This window comes from Bos indicus, chromosome 11 (genome assembly GCF_029378745.1).
Source record: "Bos indicus isolate NIAB-ARS_2022 breed Sahiwal x Tharparkar chromosome 11, NIAB-ARS_B.indTharparkar_mat_pri_1.0, whole genome shotgun sequence".
Taxonomy (NCBI): Eukaryota; Metazoa; Chordata; class Mammalia; order Artiodactyla; family Bovidae; genus Bos; species Bos indicus.
In genome coordinates this window covers 19,449,885-19,466,793 of record NC_091770.1, presented here as the reverse complement: position 1 = coordinate 19,466,793, position 16,909 = coordinate 19,449,885, and the positions used below count along the sequence as shown (strand labels likewise).

The window sequence follows — 16,909 nt, the reverse complement described above, 5'->3', positions numbered from 1 at the left end:
GCAGGCTCAGCCTTCCGCGCACGCGCTCTCCCTGCGCTTCCTGCCGGCGGGAGTGTGGGAGGCGGGGCATCCGGGTCCCTCGGCGGCTGCTTCAGGCCCTGGAGCTCTGCTGAGGCGCCCCTGCCAGAAATAGGAGGTGAGGCCGCCGAGTCTGCAGCTAGAGCCTGGGCGTTGACACATCCCCTTCCCCAAAGCTCCCGCCACCACGTTGTCAGAGGGCTGGGGACGGAATTCCAGTTCGTAATGAACACTTTCACTTTTCAGCCGCCGACTCCAGGGTTGACAGCCCGGGTGACCGGCGCCCAGGCCTGCGGCGCCTCCTGCATTTCCCCCCGTCCCAGCGCAGCGCTTCAGTTCTCACAGTAGTCGGGTTTACCCGGACCAGCTGCGCGCGCGTCCTCTGCCAGCTGCGTTCCTGCCCCCACCCCACCCCCCACCACCCCCGGCGTTGCAGCTGAAGCTTCGGCCGCGCGTATCTGGCCTCCCGCCGCCACCTCATCCCCCCAAGGAAGACTCTCAGAGACTTCCAAGGTGGCATCTTTCTGCTGGGACGCCTTGAAGTTCTCCTGGGGCAGGTGCAGCAGCGGGAGGGTGCTGTGCATCGAGCAGAAGGAGAGAAAAAAGGAGGGTGGGTTGTCATGCTCGGCTGATGTTTGATATTGGTGTTTCGGTTTTCCGTTTATGAAATGGGTAAAGGACATCTGTTTTTCTTCTGGAACTATGTCTTTTTTGCACTGTTTATTTTAATTTTCCTTTGACCCCATTATCCATTCTTCCTCAACAAGCATGACTTTCATTTGTTTTTGTTTGCACCCTTATCCTTTAAAATCAGTTTCTCAGGTTTTGCTTCGAAGTTATGTACGTGTCCTCCAAGACAGATGAGAAGTAAAGCCTTGTATTTCTTTTCTTAGTGATTATATTCATGAAGCTTGACTTTTAACATGAACAAGTCCTTACAAGAATTTTAAAATTGTTTATTTAAGGTGTGAATTTAAAACTTCAGTCATGGAGTTAGCCCACAGTTTATTGCTCAATGAAGAAGCTTTGGCTCAAATCACTGAAGCAAAGAGACCAGTTTTTATCTTTGAATGGTTGCGATTTCTTGATAAAGTCTTGGTTGCTGCCAACAAGGTATGGTATTGCTTTTTATCTAGTTAACATATGTAAAGAATATTATGTGTACATGCTTTGTAAGAAGGCACATTATGTTTTGGAGGTTGTGGGTCACTTGAGAATATTACACGGTAGTAAAAATTTCTTGTCTGTCCTTTTTCTATTCTGTGGCAAAACTGAAACCTCATTTAAATCTAGCTTATTGCTTGGGTAGAGGCTTCATATTTCTTCCTGGACATCTAAATGTGAGTGGAGAAAAAGAAGATTATGTGACTGCTATCACCGTAAATTCATTATCTCCAACATCAAGTGGTCCCTTAGTGCTATGTAGCAGTTTCAGTTATCTTCACTTGTCTGTCTGAAGAGTTAGCCTTTTTTTTTTCTTCCTTCACAGTCTTTTCATCCAAATTACTTTTCAATATTTGTGTGTTTTACTTTCCGTTTTTAAAATTAGATGCTGTGTTTAAAATTAGGAAATCAAACATCTGATGATCTTTTACCATCTGCTCAAATGTAAGAGGGAAGGGGATATATGTATACCTATAGCTGATTCACCAGGATCTTCCTGGTGGCTCAGACGGTAAAGTGTCTGCCTGCAATGTGGGAGACCCAGGTTCGACTCCTGGGTTGGGAAGATCCCCTGGAGAAGGAAGTGGCAATCCACTCCAGCACTCTTGCCTGGAAAATCCCATGGACGGAGGAACCTGATAGGCTACAGTCCATGGGGTCGCAAAGAGTCGGACACGACTGAGCGACTTCACTTCACTTCATAGCTGATTCATGTTGAGGTTTGACAGAAAACAAACAAAATTCTGTAAAGCAATTATCCTTCAATTTAAAAATAAATAAATTTTAAAAATAAAATTTAAGAGGGAGTAGTAAAAGTTTGCCGGGCAGAGTGATGTTTGTTAACTGCTTTGTCGTTCTTTGAGGAACTCTTCATAGGTTTCTCTTGGCTAGTCATTCCCCATAAGAGCCTTTTTTACTTTTTTTTTTTTGCCTTTTTTACTTTAAAGTGTCCTAAGGTATATGACTAGCTGCGTAGATTCTAGGATTTTGTGGAGAAGGCTGGGGACTTCAACATTAAGTATGTTAACGTTTACTTAGTCCCCCTGTTGTCAGTGTAGTTTTCCCAGCCCACAATTGTGCCTGAGCTTGCAAAGTCCAGAATGAAGGAGAGAGATATGAGAGTCTTAGAGCTTCTTAAATAGACTCTCAGTCATTCCCTTCACTTCTAGGTGCAACTTTACTCTCTCCTCCATGAGAACTTTGATGCCTCAAAACAAAAGCCACAACATATATGAGCTTTTAGGGGGTTCTGTGTTGGAAGTTGGGGATCTTGTAGCTTTCCTATTGAGTATAGCTCATTCTTTGTTTTCTTTGCCCTTATGTACTTGTGCTTTTTAGTTACTTATTTATTTCTTTGATTGCCCTGGAGTATATTTTAGTTTCTGTAGAGACCGAATTAACACATGGATTCATTACAGTCTTTAACTGAAAGTTCCTATTTTCTCTTAAACTCACTCCATCTGAGTACGTGTTGCCTCCATTTCACTGAAATAGATCTTGTTTTGCCCAAACCAATGGTCAGTATTCTGTCTTAATGGACCCATCAGCAGCTTTTCACCTAGCTGATCCTCTATCTTGAAATACTTAAAAAAATTTTTATTTTGTTGTGAAATTGAAAAATAAAAGGAGTATGTAAAAAGTTATCCAAATTGTGAAGCATAATAATATGAACATCTGTGCTCCCTTCACTCACATTAAAAAATAAATTGTTAACAATACTGTTGATGCACTGTTGGTGTGAAGCTTTTCCTATTTGTGGTTCCTAAGAAACTATTTGCTTTTAGTTCTCATCCAACTTCCCTAGTTACTCCTCCTCTTTTGCTGGCTGTTTCTCAGTCCTGGGCACAGTTGTTTGTTTTTTAAATACATCTTACTCCTTCAGTGACACCATCGAATGTCATGACTTTTACTACCATCTACATAGTAATGATTCTCAGATATCTAACTACCTGCTCCACTTCTACCTCTTGGATATCTAAATGGCATCTCAAAAGTTAAAACCAAATTCTTGATTTAACCCTCCAAACCTGTCCTTTCGCCAGTACTTTCTATCAGGAAATGACCATTTCATCCTTCTGGTTGCTCAAATCATAAACCTTTAGAGTCATTCTTCACTTCCCTTTTTTTCTCAAACTTCATATCATGTTTCTCAGCAATTCATATTGGTTCTATCCCCTATATATGTCCAGAATTCAATTATTTTTCATTATTTCCATTGCTACTGCCCTCATTTCTCATTGAATTTTTGCCACGACTTTTTAAGTGTTCACCATGCCTCTAACCATGTACGTTTGTAGAGTATCCTCAGCTCAGTAGTCAGAACGAGCCTGTTAGAACATTTAATCATGTTCCTCTTCTGCTTCAAACTCTCAGAATAAAATAGAGTTCTTGCAGTGGTGTCTGAGGCACTGCATGACCTGGTCCCTTCTACCATTCTGACTTCATTTCCTGTTGCTTCCTCTGTCTTATTCTGCTCTAGCCACACTGACTTCTCTGTCCTCAAGCATGCTGAGCAAGGCCTTTGCATTTGTTTCCTGCCAGGAATGTTCTTCTCCCAGATATCTGTATAACTCACATCTTGATTTCTCTTCAGGTTGCCTTTTTCTTACTAGTCTCTATAAAACAGTAAGAACTTACACTGTTCATGTTTATTTGTAAACACTCTCCCCACTAGAATGTAAACTTCTTGACTGCAGAGGCTTTGTCTATTATGGTCACTCATGCCTCCCAGTGCCTGGAATAGTGCATGGCATGTACGTGCAAATAAATATTCCTTTAATGAATGGATGAATTCTCAGCATTGATTATGAGTAAATCTGAATATTTTTTCTGTTGCCTAGGGCTCTTCAGAGTTTCTTTTGGTTTCCTTTACTGAGCTATATAGCTTTGTGAGCTACCTGCTTTGCTTTACAGGGGACCTTAGCTGAGTTCTAAGACATTAATTGTCCATACACTCAAATTTTACATCCTTTGATTGTTATATTTTTTAATAAGGCAATGTGGAAACTTTTTGGATATAGAGTAGTCACTTTTACTGATAGCTAACTTTATGGAATTGGAGAAGAATGAAGGAGAATAATCTCCTTTAAATTTGAACAGAACAACCTTTTTGACTAAAAGATAAAATTATGTATAAGAAAAAAACTGACTTTTTTTTTTTTTTTTAACAGACTGATGTAAAGGAAAAACAGAAAAAACTTGTTGAACAATTAACTGGATTAATAAGTAGTTCACCTGGACCACCTACACGAAAATTGTTAGCTAAAAACCTTGCAGCCCTTTATAGCATTGGGGATACTTTCACTGTTTTTCAAACACTTGATAAATGCAATGACATTATCAGAAATAAAGATGACACTGCAGCCTACTTACCAACAAAATTGTAAGTACTCACTTTGAAATTAACCCTTGAAACTTGTTTTTTTCCCAGAGTAATTTATCTCAATAAGGGAATGGCAACCCACTCCAGTATTGTTGCCCGGAGAATTCTATGGATAGAGGAACCTGGTGGGCTGTAATAGGGTCGCAAAAGAGTCAGACATGACTGAGCGACTAATACTTACACATTATCTTAATGAAGGGCTGCTGATCGTAAAGATTCCCAGGTAGATGGAGCCTGGGGCATACTGTTGATAGTAAAAGCTCTAAGTAGGTCTGGGGAAGGAGTTCTGTTTCAACATATGCTCCATTGTCCCTGGGACTTGTAGCAAAATACAGAGAATTGGTTTGATGTCAGCAATTTGTACAGGGGTTTCTGATAATTTTGAAGGAGATAATATTCTTGGCTGGGATGCAAAGAAAAGATTTTCTAGGTGATGAGATTGATGCAGGAACAGGCAAACTATAGCCCCCAGGTCAAATCCAGCTTGCCACCTATTTTGTAAATAAAGTTTTATTAGAATAAGGACATGCTCCTTCATTTAATAGCTGTTTTCATGCCAAAATGGCAGAGTTGAGTACCTGAGACAGAGGCCGATTCCCTGGGAGCTCAGCTGATAAAGAATCTACCTGCAATGCAGGAGTGAAAAAGTGAGTTAGTTACAAAATTGTATCTGACTTTTTGCATTTCCATGGACTGCAGCCTGTCCTGCTCCTCTGTCCATGGAATTCTCCAGGCAAGAGTACTGGAGTGGGTTGCCATTTCCTTCTCCAAGGGATTGTCCCAACCCAGGGATCGAACTCGGGTCTCCTACACTGCAGGCAGATTCTTTACCAACTGAACCACTAGGGAATGCAGGAGACCCTGGTTCAATTCCTGGGTTGGGAGGATCCACTGGAGAAGGGATAGACTACCCACTCCAGTATTCTTGGGCTTCCCTCATGACAGTAAAGAATCCGCCTGCAATGAGGGAGACCTGGGTTCAATTCCTGGGTCAGGAGGGTCCCCTGGAGAAGGGAAGGGCTGGCTACCCGCCCCAGTATTCTTGCATGGAGAATTCCATGGACAGAGGAGCCTGGCAGGCTGCAGTCTGTGAGCAACTTTCAGTTTCAGTTTATTGACTTCTAAGTTAAGGACTTTGGAGAAGGCAATGGCACCCCACTCCAGTACTCTCGCCTGGAAAATCACATGGACGGAGGAGCCTGGTAGGCTCCAGTCCATGGGGTTGCTAGAGTTGGACACAACTGAGCGACTTCACTTTCACTTTTCACTTTCATGCATTGGAGAAGGAAATGGCAACCCACTCCAGTGTTCTTGCCTGGAGAATCCCAGGGATGGGGGAGCCTGGTGGGCTGCCGTCTATGGGGTCGCACAGAGTCAGACACGACTGAAGCGACGTAGCAGCAGTAGCAGCAGCGAGTTAAGGACTTAACCCCACTCCAAGCACATACTTGTGGTTTGGATCTAGGGCAGATATTTTCAGAGGAAGTCTTGAGGATAATGGCCTTAGGGATGCACCTTGTGAAAGAGTCCATTAAGAAAGCCAGCAGTTATAGTACAATGAGGAGTGCTCTGGGAGGGAAAATAACACCTGAATAAACTTCGCTGTGGTGTAAGGGAAGAGCAGTGTCAGTGAAGGCTTCTCAAAAAGGCATCAGCAAAGAAGAACCATCAAGGAAGGCCATATGGAAATGAGTCAAGTAAGGGGTTAAGATGGGAAAAGGAGAAGATGGATGTGATGGGTTAGGGACCAGCAAGTATTGTGGAAAGGGCCAGGTAGTAAATGGTTTGAGTTTGTTGAATATCTTTGTTGCAGCCACTCAACTCTGCCATAGTCAGTGTGTAAATAAATGAGTACAGCTGTATACCAATAAAACTATTTACAGCAACAGGTGAAAGGCTGCATGATGGGCCAGATTTGGCCTGCAGACTGTTTCCCAACCTGTTTTCTGGACAAAGGAAACATAACTGGAAACAGAGCTGGCTTATTTATACCTTATTTCCAGTACAGAATAGTGGAGGGGATAAGTTCAGGAGAAGATGATGAATCCAGTTCTGGATGTGCTGAGTTTGAGTCCACGTGACAGTGTATAGCAGGCAGTTGGAAATCCTGGTCTGGGTTTCAGAGACCTGAGCTGAGAATGTTGTTTTGGTGAGTAGAGAGAGAATGGAGATTTGGGAGTAGGCTGAACCTGCGGTCTGGATAAAGTTACCTAGGAAGAGTGTATTACTGTTTTGAGAGGAGAAGGTGCCAAGGATACACCTTCACAACACCAACATTTAAGGAGCCAGGACCAGTATAACAGCTTACAGAGGAAATGGTGAAACTATTGTGAACTTGGACACTGGTGTTTAGGTCTGTTTTCAACTACATAGGTATGCTGTGGCTAAATTTTGTGTTTTTTGGGATGGATATGGATCTTAAAAGTGCTTTCCAGTTTATTCTGGAGTTGGGAGGTATGTTCATAGTTTTGTGATTCATTTCTCCATTACTTAGCAAATCCACACATGATTTTATAGTTCTGATAAAGCAGAATTTATTGCATGTTACTTATTACTCATATGTATTTCCAGTGGATTCATGGATTATATTTAGAAAGTCTGTAATATATGCTGGCAAATGACAGACATTTTTAACTTTGTTTTCAGCCTATAGAGTATTGAAAAAGCATGAAATTTGGAGTCAAAGAGGTGAAGATCGAGTCTCTGATTCTATTGTTTGTTGCTTGTAGGATAGTAAACTAAATTTATTTAATCACTCTCAGCCTCAGAGTAATTTGTTCAGGACACATAGCTTTTGTATGGCAGGTCCTAGGATTTAGACACAGATTTGCCAGACTCCAAAGGATACATGCAGATTCGCCTGCAATGCAGGAGACGCAGGTTGGATCCCTGGGTTGGGAAGATCCCCTGGAGAAGGATATGGCAACCTACTTCAGTATTCTTGCCTGGGAAATCCCTTGGACAGAGGAGCCTGGCAGGCTCCAGTCCATGGGGTTGCAAAACAGTCAGACAGGACTTAGCAACTAAATAACAACAACAAAAGGAAAGCTTGGGTTTCTTTCCAGAGGACGGGTATGATTTATTATATGAATATGTTTATTCTCTTACTTTTCTGACAAGAATACAGTTTAACCATAGTATTTGTTAACAATTATAAAGAATAAAGGCATTTTTTTCTAAAATATTTTTAATTGAAATATACTTGGTTTACAATATTCTGTTAGTTTCAGGTGTATAGCAAAGTGATTCAGTTTTATATATATATATTTTAGATTATCTTCCATTATAGGTTATTATAAGATATTGAATATAGTTTCCTTTGTTGAACAGTAAATCCTTATTGCTTATCTATTTTATGTATAGTAGTTTGTATCTGCTAATCCCATACTCCTCTAATTTATCCCTGCCCTCCTTGTCCCCTTCAGTAAACATAAGTTTGTTTTCTATATCTCTGAGTCTCTTTTTGTTTTGTATGTAGATTCATTTGTATTATCTTTTAGATCCCACAAATAAGTGATATCAAATACTACTTGTTTTTCTCAGACTGGCTTATTTTACTTGCTATGATATTCTCTGGGTCCATCCATGTTGCTGTAAATGGCAGTATTTCATTCTTTTTTATGGCTAAGTAATATTCAATTGTGTATATATACACCACATCTTCTTAAGCTGTCATCTGTTCTGTTGCCATTGTGCCATCTGTTGATGGTCATTGGGTTGTTTCCATGTTTTGGCTGTTGTGCTGCTATGAACATTGGGGTGGGTGCATGTGTATTTTTGAATTAAAGAGTTTTTGTTTTTTGTGAATATATGCCCAGAAATGGGATTACTGAATCATATGGTGGCGATATTTTCAGTTTTTTGAGGAACCTCCATATCAGTGCTGTTTTTCATAGTGGCTATACCAGTTTACATTCTCACCAATGTAGGAAGGTTCCCTTTTCCTTATATCCTCTCCAGCATTTATTATTTATAGATTTTTTTATGCTAGTCAGTGATCAACAAGGTGTTATTGAAAGTTTAAAATTTGTGGACAAAAATATCCTGCACAAATACAAGTTGATTTCTGAAAATTAAAAAAATGACAAAATTATTAATCTGAACAGTGACTGATGAAAATGTCACTTCTTACAGGGCTGCAGTGGCTTGTGTTGGAGCATTTTATGAAAAAATGGGGAGAATGTTAGGCAGTGCATTTCCAGAAACAGTGAATAATCTTTTGAAATCTCTGAAGAGTGCAGAGGTAAGTTTTACAAGTATTCAATGTTTTGCTTGTGGTGGGAGTTCGGTGTTAGTTAGAACCTATGTTTTCCTTTTTTCTGTTAAGTGCATTACTCATATGGCTTAGCAAGAGGGTAATTTAAAATTATTACTTGTAAAGAATATTACTTGCCCCTTGTTTTGATGCATAGTTCCTCATATTTCAAGGAGAAAGGAAATAATGCTTTTCCTTAACAAAGAAGAGGTTTACATTAATCCCAGGGATATTTTTGTAGTGCCATATTGGTTTTTTGTACCGTAGCTAATGTATTAGTTTTCTAGGGCTGCCTGAATAAATTACCACAGAATGGATGGCTTAACAGAAATTTATTGGGTCCCAATTCTGGAGGTTTATGTATGAAGTCAAGTTATGAGCAGGGCCATTTTTCCTCTGATGCCTCTTGGGAATGATGCTTCCTTGCCTTCTTAGTTTCTCATTGCTACTGGCAGTCCTGGGCATTTGGTGGTATCCCTGAGTGTGCAGATACAGCTCTCGTGTCTCTGTCTCTGCTGTCATATGGTGGTCTACCTATGCATCTGGTTCTGTGTCCAAATTCTCATAGGATAAGGGTTCCAGTCATTGAATTAGGGTTCGCCCTGATCTTTACTTGATTTCGTTTCTCTCTCAGTTCAGTTCAGTTGCTCAGTTGTGTTTGACTCTTTGCAACCCCATGGACTGTAGCACGCCAGGCTTCCCTGTCCATCACCAACTCCCGGAGTTCACTCAAACTCATGTCCATTGGGTCAGTGGTGCCATCCAACCGTCTCATCCTCTCTCATCCCCTTCTCGTCTTGCCTTCAATCTTTCCCAGTATCAGGGATTTTTCAGATGAGTCAGTTCTTTGCATCAGGTGGCCATACTATTGGAATTTCAGCTTCAACATCAGTCCTTCCAGCGAATATTCAGGACTGATTTCCTTTAGGATGAACTGGTTGGATCTCCTTGCAGTCCAAGGGACTCTCAAGAGTCTTCTCCAATACCACAGTTCAAAAGCATCAATTATTTGGTGCTCAGTTTTCTTTATAGTCCACCTCTCACATCCATACATGACCACTGGAAAAACCATAGCTTTGACTACATGGACTTTTGTTGGCAAAGTAATGTCTCTGCTTTTTAATATGCTTTCTAGGTTGGTGATAACTTTCCTTCCAAGGAGTAAGCATCTTTTAATTTTATGGCTGCAGTCACCATCTGCAGTGATTTTGGAGCCCAAAAAAATAAAGTCTGCAACTGTTTCCACTGTTTCCCATCTATTTGCCATGAAGTGATGGGACCAGATGCCATGATCTTAGTTTTCTGAATGTTTAGCTTTAAGCCAACTTTTTCACTCTCCTCTTTCACTTTCATCAAGAGGCTCTTAAGTTTTTCTTCGCTTTCTGCAATAAGGGTGGTGTCATCTGCATATCTGAGGTTATTGATATTTCTCCTGGCAATCTTGATTCCAGCTTGTGCTTCATCTACTCCAGCATTTCTCATGGTGTACTCTGCATATAAGTTAAATAAGCAGGGTGACAATATACAGCCTTGAGGTACTCCTTTTCCTATTTGGAACCAGTGTATTGTTCCATGACCAGTTCTAACTGTTGCTTCCTGACCTGAATACAGATTTCTCAGGAGGCAGGTCAGGTGGTCTGATATTCCCATCTCTTTCAGAATTTTCCACAGTTTGTTGTGATCCACAGAGTCAAAGGCTTTGGCGTAGTCAATAAAGTAGAAACAGATATTTATCTCTTGCTTTTTCGATGATCCAGTGGATGTTGGCAATTTGATCTCTGGTTCCTCTGCCTTTTCTAAATCCAGCTTACATCTGGAAGTTCATGGTTCACGTACTGTTGAAGCCTGGCTTGGAGGATTTTGAGCATTACTTTGTTAGCGTGTGAGATGAGTGCAATTGTGCGGTAGTTTGAGCATTCTTTGGCTTTGCCTTTCTTTGGGATTGGAATGAAAACTGACCTTTTCCAGTCCTGTGGCCACTGCTGAGTTTTCCAAATTTGCTGGCATATTGGGTGCAGCACTTTCACAGCATCATCCTTTAGGATTTGAGACAGCTCAGCTAGAATTCCATCACCTCCACTAGCTTTGTTCATAGTGATGCTTCCTAAGGTTATCTGGGAACCTTACTTTGAAATAAAGTCATGTTTACAGGTAACAGGGTATAGGACTGATCTTGTCTTTTGGCAGGACAGTATTCAATCCACAGCAGCTAATATGATATAAAGACAGTTCTGTTTTGTCATTTCAATTTGTTATTACTTCTGAAAATTCTTTGTTCAGTTGGGGTTAACTGAAAATAGACCAAGCACTGGTCTCATAGTCTTATTCTTTATCTAGGAAAACTAAAGGTTTCTTGGACAGCACCTCTTCTAAGAACTCTTTGTCTATTCATTTATTAAACAAGAGTTGAGGACATATTCTCAGGCATTAGGCTTGTAAAGATGGATAAGATCTACCACTTGACCTCAAAAAGCTTACGATCTAATGAAAGAGATCTATATTTAAATCAGTATACTATCAGAAATATGAATCAAACACTGTAAGTATAAAAACAACAGTTTAAATTAGTCCCAATAATTTCATAGTTTGGAATGGATCTGAGAAGTTTTAAAACTGTGTTGGATATTTTATTCCTCTTTTAGAAGCTTTGTATTACTTAGGTACTTTTTGTAACTTTTTGCATTCTAAAAGTTGGGATCCTTGAGAAATTATTATTTTGAAGCTTTTGAATCTGTCATGTTCTCATTATTTGCATTTCATCAGGTCCTGGTTACATTAGAATATATTTACGTACTGTAACATAATTTCTCAGGTATTGTTTTGTTGAAATTAATAATTATTTTTACATTTTAGAATACTTTTTTATTTTTCATTACTTACTATTTATGTTTAGAATTAACGCCATTAGGTCCAGAGAAGTTTTGTGTATTGGTGTGTTCTTATTTAAATGTGGAATTTTCTTTATGTTTATGTGTAGTCTCAGGGGCGAAGTGAAATCTTAATGAGTCTACAGAAAGTTCTGAATGGACTGGGTGGTGCCGCAGCTTCCTGTCATCGTGATATTTACAAGAATGCCAGGTCCCTCTTAACTGACAGGTCAATGGCTGTTCGATGTGCAGTTGCCAAGGTTAGTTCTCAGCTGGTTTATAACATTGCTTCTTAACCTGCTTGCTCTTAAATAATCGATGATTTTTTTTTTGTTTTAAAATATGGTATGATTTTTGTTCCTATGGATTAGTTTCATTTCTTTCTAGAGTCATATATAGGAGGGAATAATGTTGTATGTGCCTTTTTTTGGCCTGGCTTTTTTCATTTAGCATAATTATTTTGAGATTTATCAGTGTTGTTACATGTATCGATAGTTCATTCCTTTTTATTGCTGAGTAGTATTTCATTGTATGGATATACCACAATTGGTGTATTCCTTCACCTCTTATAAGTATTCAGGTTGCTTCCAATTTTGGCTATTACCAAAAAAGCTACTGTGAACATCTGTGTACTAGTTTTTGTATAGACACTGCTTTTCTTTCACATGGATAAATAGCTGGGAGTGGTATGATTGGATCATATTCTAGATTTACATTTAATTTTTGGAGAAGTTCCCACCTTTTCCAAAGTATTGTGAAATTTCCTCTTTCTCCATGACCCTTATCAACATTGAGTATTGCCAGTCTTTTAACTTTTAACCATTCTTATAGATATGTACAGGTATCTCATTGTGGCTTTAATTTGCATTTCTAGACTAATGATGGTCATATTTTAGGTGCCTATTTCCATTCATATCTTTGATAATGAATCTATTAAAAAATTTTTGCATTGAGTTATTTGTTTTCTTATTACTGAGTTTTGAGAGTACTTTGTAGGTTCTTTATATATTTCTTTATCACATAGGTGATTTGCAAATATTTTCTTGCACCCCATGGTCTTTCATTCCCTAAGTCGTTCCTTTCTAAGAAGAGGAGTTTTGAATTTTGTCAAAGTCCAATTGATCAATTTTTATTATGTTAATTATGCTTCTAGTGTTGTATGTAAGGGGCTTCCCGCAAAGCTCAGCTGATAAAAAAAATTCCACCTGCAGTGCAGGAGACCCCAGTTTTATTCCTCGGTTGGGAATTTCCCCTGGAGAAGGGATAGGTTACCCACTCTGGTACTCATGGGCTTCTCTGGTGGGTCAGACGGTAAAGAATCCTCCTGCACTTCGGGAGACCTGGGTTTGATCCCTTGGTTGGGAACATCCCCTGGAGGAGAGCATGACAACCCTCTAGCTTGCCTGGAGAATCCCCATGGACAGAGGAGCCTAGTGGGCTACAGTCCAGGGAGTCTGGCAGGCTACAGTCCATGCAGTAGCAAAGAGTCAGACACGACTGAGCAACTAAGCACAGCACAGCATTGTATCTGAGAAAACGTTTCCTAGCCCAAGCTTTCTCCTGTGTTTCTTTCCAAATGAGTTTTATAATTTTACACTTGGGTATATGATTCACTTTGAGTTACTTTTTGTATATAGTGCAAGGTATACATCAAAGATTTTTTGTTTTGCTTTCCACATGAATATTTACTCATTCTAGTGCCATGTTGAAAAGGCTGTCTTTTCTTCAGTAAATTGCCTTTGCACCTTTGTTGAAAATCAGTTGTCCATATACTTGTGAGTCTGTTTTTGAAATCTCTGAATAGTTTCATTGAACTGTTCGTCCATCTTGATGTACCTTTCTTGATTACTGTAACTTTGAAGGTGAAAGTGAAAGTCGCTCAGTCCTGTCCAACTCTTTGTGACCCCATGGACTATATGGTCCATGGAATTCTCCAGGTCAGAATACTGGAGTGGGTAGCCTTTCCCTTCATCAGGGGATCTTCCCAACCCAGGGATCAAACCCAGGTCTCATGCATTCTGGCGGATTCTTTACCAGCTGAGCCACAAGGGAAGCCCAAGAATACTGGAGTGGGTAGTGTATCCTTTCTCCAGCGGATCTTCCGACCCAGGAATCAAAGCGGGGTCTTCTGCATTGCAGGTGGATTCTTTACCAACTGAGCTATCAGGGAAGCTCAACTTTATAGTGCCTTAAAATCAAGTAGTGTCAGCCCTTCAACATTTTCTTTTTCAAAATAGTTTTGGGTATTTTCAGTCCTTTGCATTTCCATATAAATTTTAGCTTATAAATTTCTACAAAAATAGCATGCTGAAATTTTTATTCAGGTTGCACCAAGTCTATAAATCAGTTTGGGGAGAGTTGACAGCTTATCATTAAGTCCAACTCATAAATATGATATCTCTATCTCGCATTCATTTAGCTCTTCTTTGATCACTCTTAGCAGCATTTTGTGGTTTTCAGATGCAGAGATCTTGCATATCTTCTGTGAGATTTATTGTTAACTATTTCATATTTTTGCACTATTTCAAATAGTACTGATGAAAAATTTTTTTAAATTTCTAATTGTTCATTGCTGACATAGAGAAATACAGTTGTTTTGTACATTGATCTTGTATGAACCAACCTTCCTAAACTGTGACTAATTCTATGTCAGCTTTTTTTTTTTTTTTTTAATGTTTTATTTATTTGGCTGTGTCAGATTGTAGTTGTGGCATGTGGGATCTAGTTCCCTGATCAGGGATCAAACCCAGGCCCCCTGCATTGGAAGTACAGAGTCTTAGCCAGTGGACCACCAGGGAAGTCCCTATGTCAGCTTTTTAAATGGATTCTATCACGTGTTCTATGTAGACAATCGTGTTGTCTGTGCACAGAGACAGTTTTACTTCTTTTCCAATCTGGATGTCTTTTATATATTTTTCTTTCTTACTGCACTTCCTGACCAGATCTTTCAGTTCTGTGTTGAATAGAAAACATGAGAGCCAACATTCTTTTCTTGTTCTTGATCCTTAAAGGGGAAATATTCAGTCCTTCACCATTAAGTATGATGTTAACTGTCAGTTTTCTTTGATGACCATTATCAGGTTGAGGAAATACCCTTATATTCCTAGCCTTCCAAGAAGTTTTTGTTAAGAATGAATTTTAGATTTTGTCAAATGCGTTTTTTTTTTTTTTTATTATTTTTATTTCTAGTGTTGTTTCTGTTTTCTAAGTTTTTTATTTTAGGATAATTGTAAAATAATTGTAGCTTTACATGCAGGGGCTTCCCAAGCGGCTCAGTGGTAAAGAAACCATCTGCCAGAGCAGGTGGCACAGGTTTGATCCCTGAGTCAAGAAGATCCCCTGGAGGAGGAATGGCAGCCCACTTCAGTATTCTTGCCTGGATAACCCCATGGACAGAGGAGCCTGGTGGCTGTAGTCCATGGGGTCACAAAGAGTCCGACATGACTGAGTAACTAAGTGCATAGTGTGCAGGTTTTCATGCAATTGTAAGAAATAAAGTAGAGAGATCTTTATAAACTTATACCCAGTTCCCCCCAACAGTAATATCTTGAAAAAGCATATAGCATTACACGCGGCATAATACAATAGTGACGTTGACACAGTCCACTGATCTTGTTCAGTTTTCCCCAGTTTTATTTATAATCTGTTAAATGTTTCTTTAGCATTAATGAGATGAATAAAATGAATTCTTTCCAACTTGCTAATGAATTTCACTGATTAGTTTTAGAATTTTAATCAGTCTTTCATTCCTATGATAAACCCTGCTGGGTCATGATATATTATCCATTTTATATGTTGTTGGATTAGAGTTATTAAAAGTTTGTGTACAAGTTTTGCATCCATGGGAGGTATTGGTATGTAGTTTTCTTCCCTTGTAGTGTCTTTGTCAGATTTCAGTATCAGGGTCAGTATGTTGAGTTGGAAAGTATACACTTCTCTTCAAATTGCTGGAAGAGTTTATATAGGATTGGTATTATTTCTTACTTAATCATTTGGTTGAATTCATCAGTACAACTCTCTGGGTCTCCAGTTTTCTTTGGGGAAAGATTTTAAACTACAAATTCAGTTTTTAAAATAGATATTGGGCTATTCAGGTTATCTGTTTCTTCTTGAGTGAGTTGTCTGTTTCATCTAAGTTGTTAAATATATTGTCCTTTTAATATATATTGAATCTGCAGTTATGTGACTTCCTCATTCCTAATTTTGATAATCTGTGTCTTGTCTTTCTTTTTTCTCATCTGTCTGGCTAGAGATTTAGCAGATGTGTCGGTTGTTTCAAAGAAGCAGCTTTTGGTTTCATTTCTGCTTTTCAGTTTTTTGGTTGATTGACTTCCTCTCTTAACTGTATTGTTTCCTATTTTCCTGCTTACTTTGTGTTGAATTTGCTCTGTGTCATCTAGTGTCTTAGTTAGAAGCTGAGATTATTGATCTGAGACTCTTCTTTCTAACACAGGACTTTAGGGTTATGTATTTCCTCCTCACTGCTGGAATCTCAAGGGAGTATGCTGGGACAACTGTAGGGTTCAATTTGTGTTTTTAATCTCTTAAGGATTAGCATTCTTCATTGCCTGATGTCCAGTGTCTTCAGAACTGTTGTTTCATGTATTTTGTCCATGTTTTGTTGTTGTTGTTATTTCAGAAGAGAGAATAATTCTGGTTTTTCTTACCTTTGTCTCTGGAAGTGGAAGTTCTAATACATTTATTTATTTATTTTTTAAAATTCCAGTGTCTCCTAGAACTACAGAATGAAGCTGTGTTCATGTGGACTGCTGAACTGGAAAATATAGCCACTCTCTGCTTCAAGGCTTTGGAAAACTCTAACTATGGGGTACGAGTGGCAGTGTCTAAGCTCTTAGGAACAGTCATGGCTACAGCACTGATGCCAAAACAAGCAACAGGTATTATTTTCCAGCCCCCAATCTAGACTGTAACAGGTATTTGAAGATATATGGAATGCTTCCTTCTAGATGACGTACTACTTCTAGGCAAGTCAATTTAAAGAGTTTAAATTGTTAAACATGCTTATCTGCATTTTCATAAAATAGAAGTTCCCACATGGCTTTTTCCTTGATACGGTCAGGACGTTTTTTATGATAATACTGAACAAGATTACATGTAGCAAGTATGTTGAACATTTAAGCAAATAAGATTTATGGAGTGGTTTTGTATCTGTCCAAATGTACAGGGACTAGAATCTGGGCAGAGTAGATCTCCATTCATAGC

At 39.2% G+C, this 16,909-nt stretch overlaps 1 protein-coding gene across 4 annotated transcripts in view; it reads left to right on the top strand.

Moving 5' to 3' along the window:
* The first annotated feature begins 45 nt into the window (after positions 1-45).
* Positions 46-16,909, top strand: part of HEATR5B (HEAT repeat containing 5B) — a 102,520-nt gene continuing 85,656 nt past the window's right edge. For 2 of the 4 annotated variants that reach the window (XM_019969989.2, XM_019969987.2), the window contains exons 1-6: positions 46-136; positions 984-1,131; positions 4,353-4,564; positions 8,699-8,807; positions 11,797-11,946; positions 16,413-16,584. In XM_019969989.2, the coding sequence (XP_019825548.2) occupies positions 1,006-1,131; positions 4,353-4,564; positions 8,699-8,807; positions 11,797-11,946; positions 16,413-16,584 (769 nt within the window). In that variant the 5' untranslated portion in view covers positions 46-136; positions 984-1,005. Of the gene's footprint in view, positions 137-454; positions 629-983; positions 1,132-4,352; positions 4,565-6,037; positions 6,938-8,698; positions 8,808-11,796; positions 11,947-16,412; positions 16,585-16,909 lie in introns of those variants that run through there. The other 2 variants (XM_019969988.2, XM_019969990.2) reach the window with 2 other exon arrangements.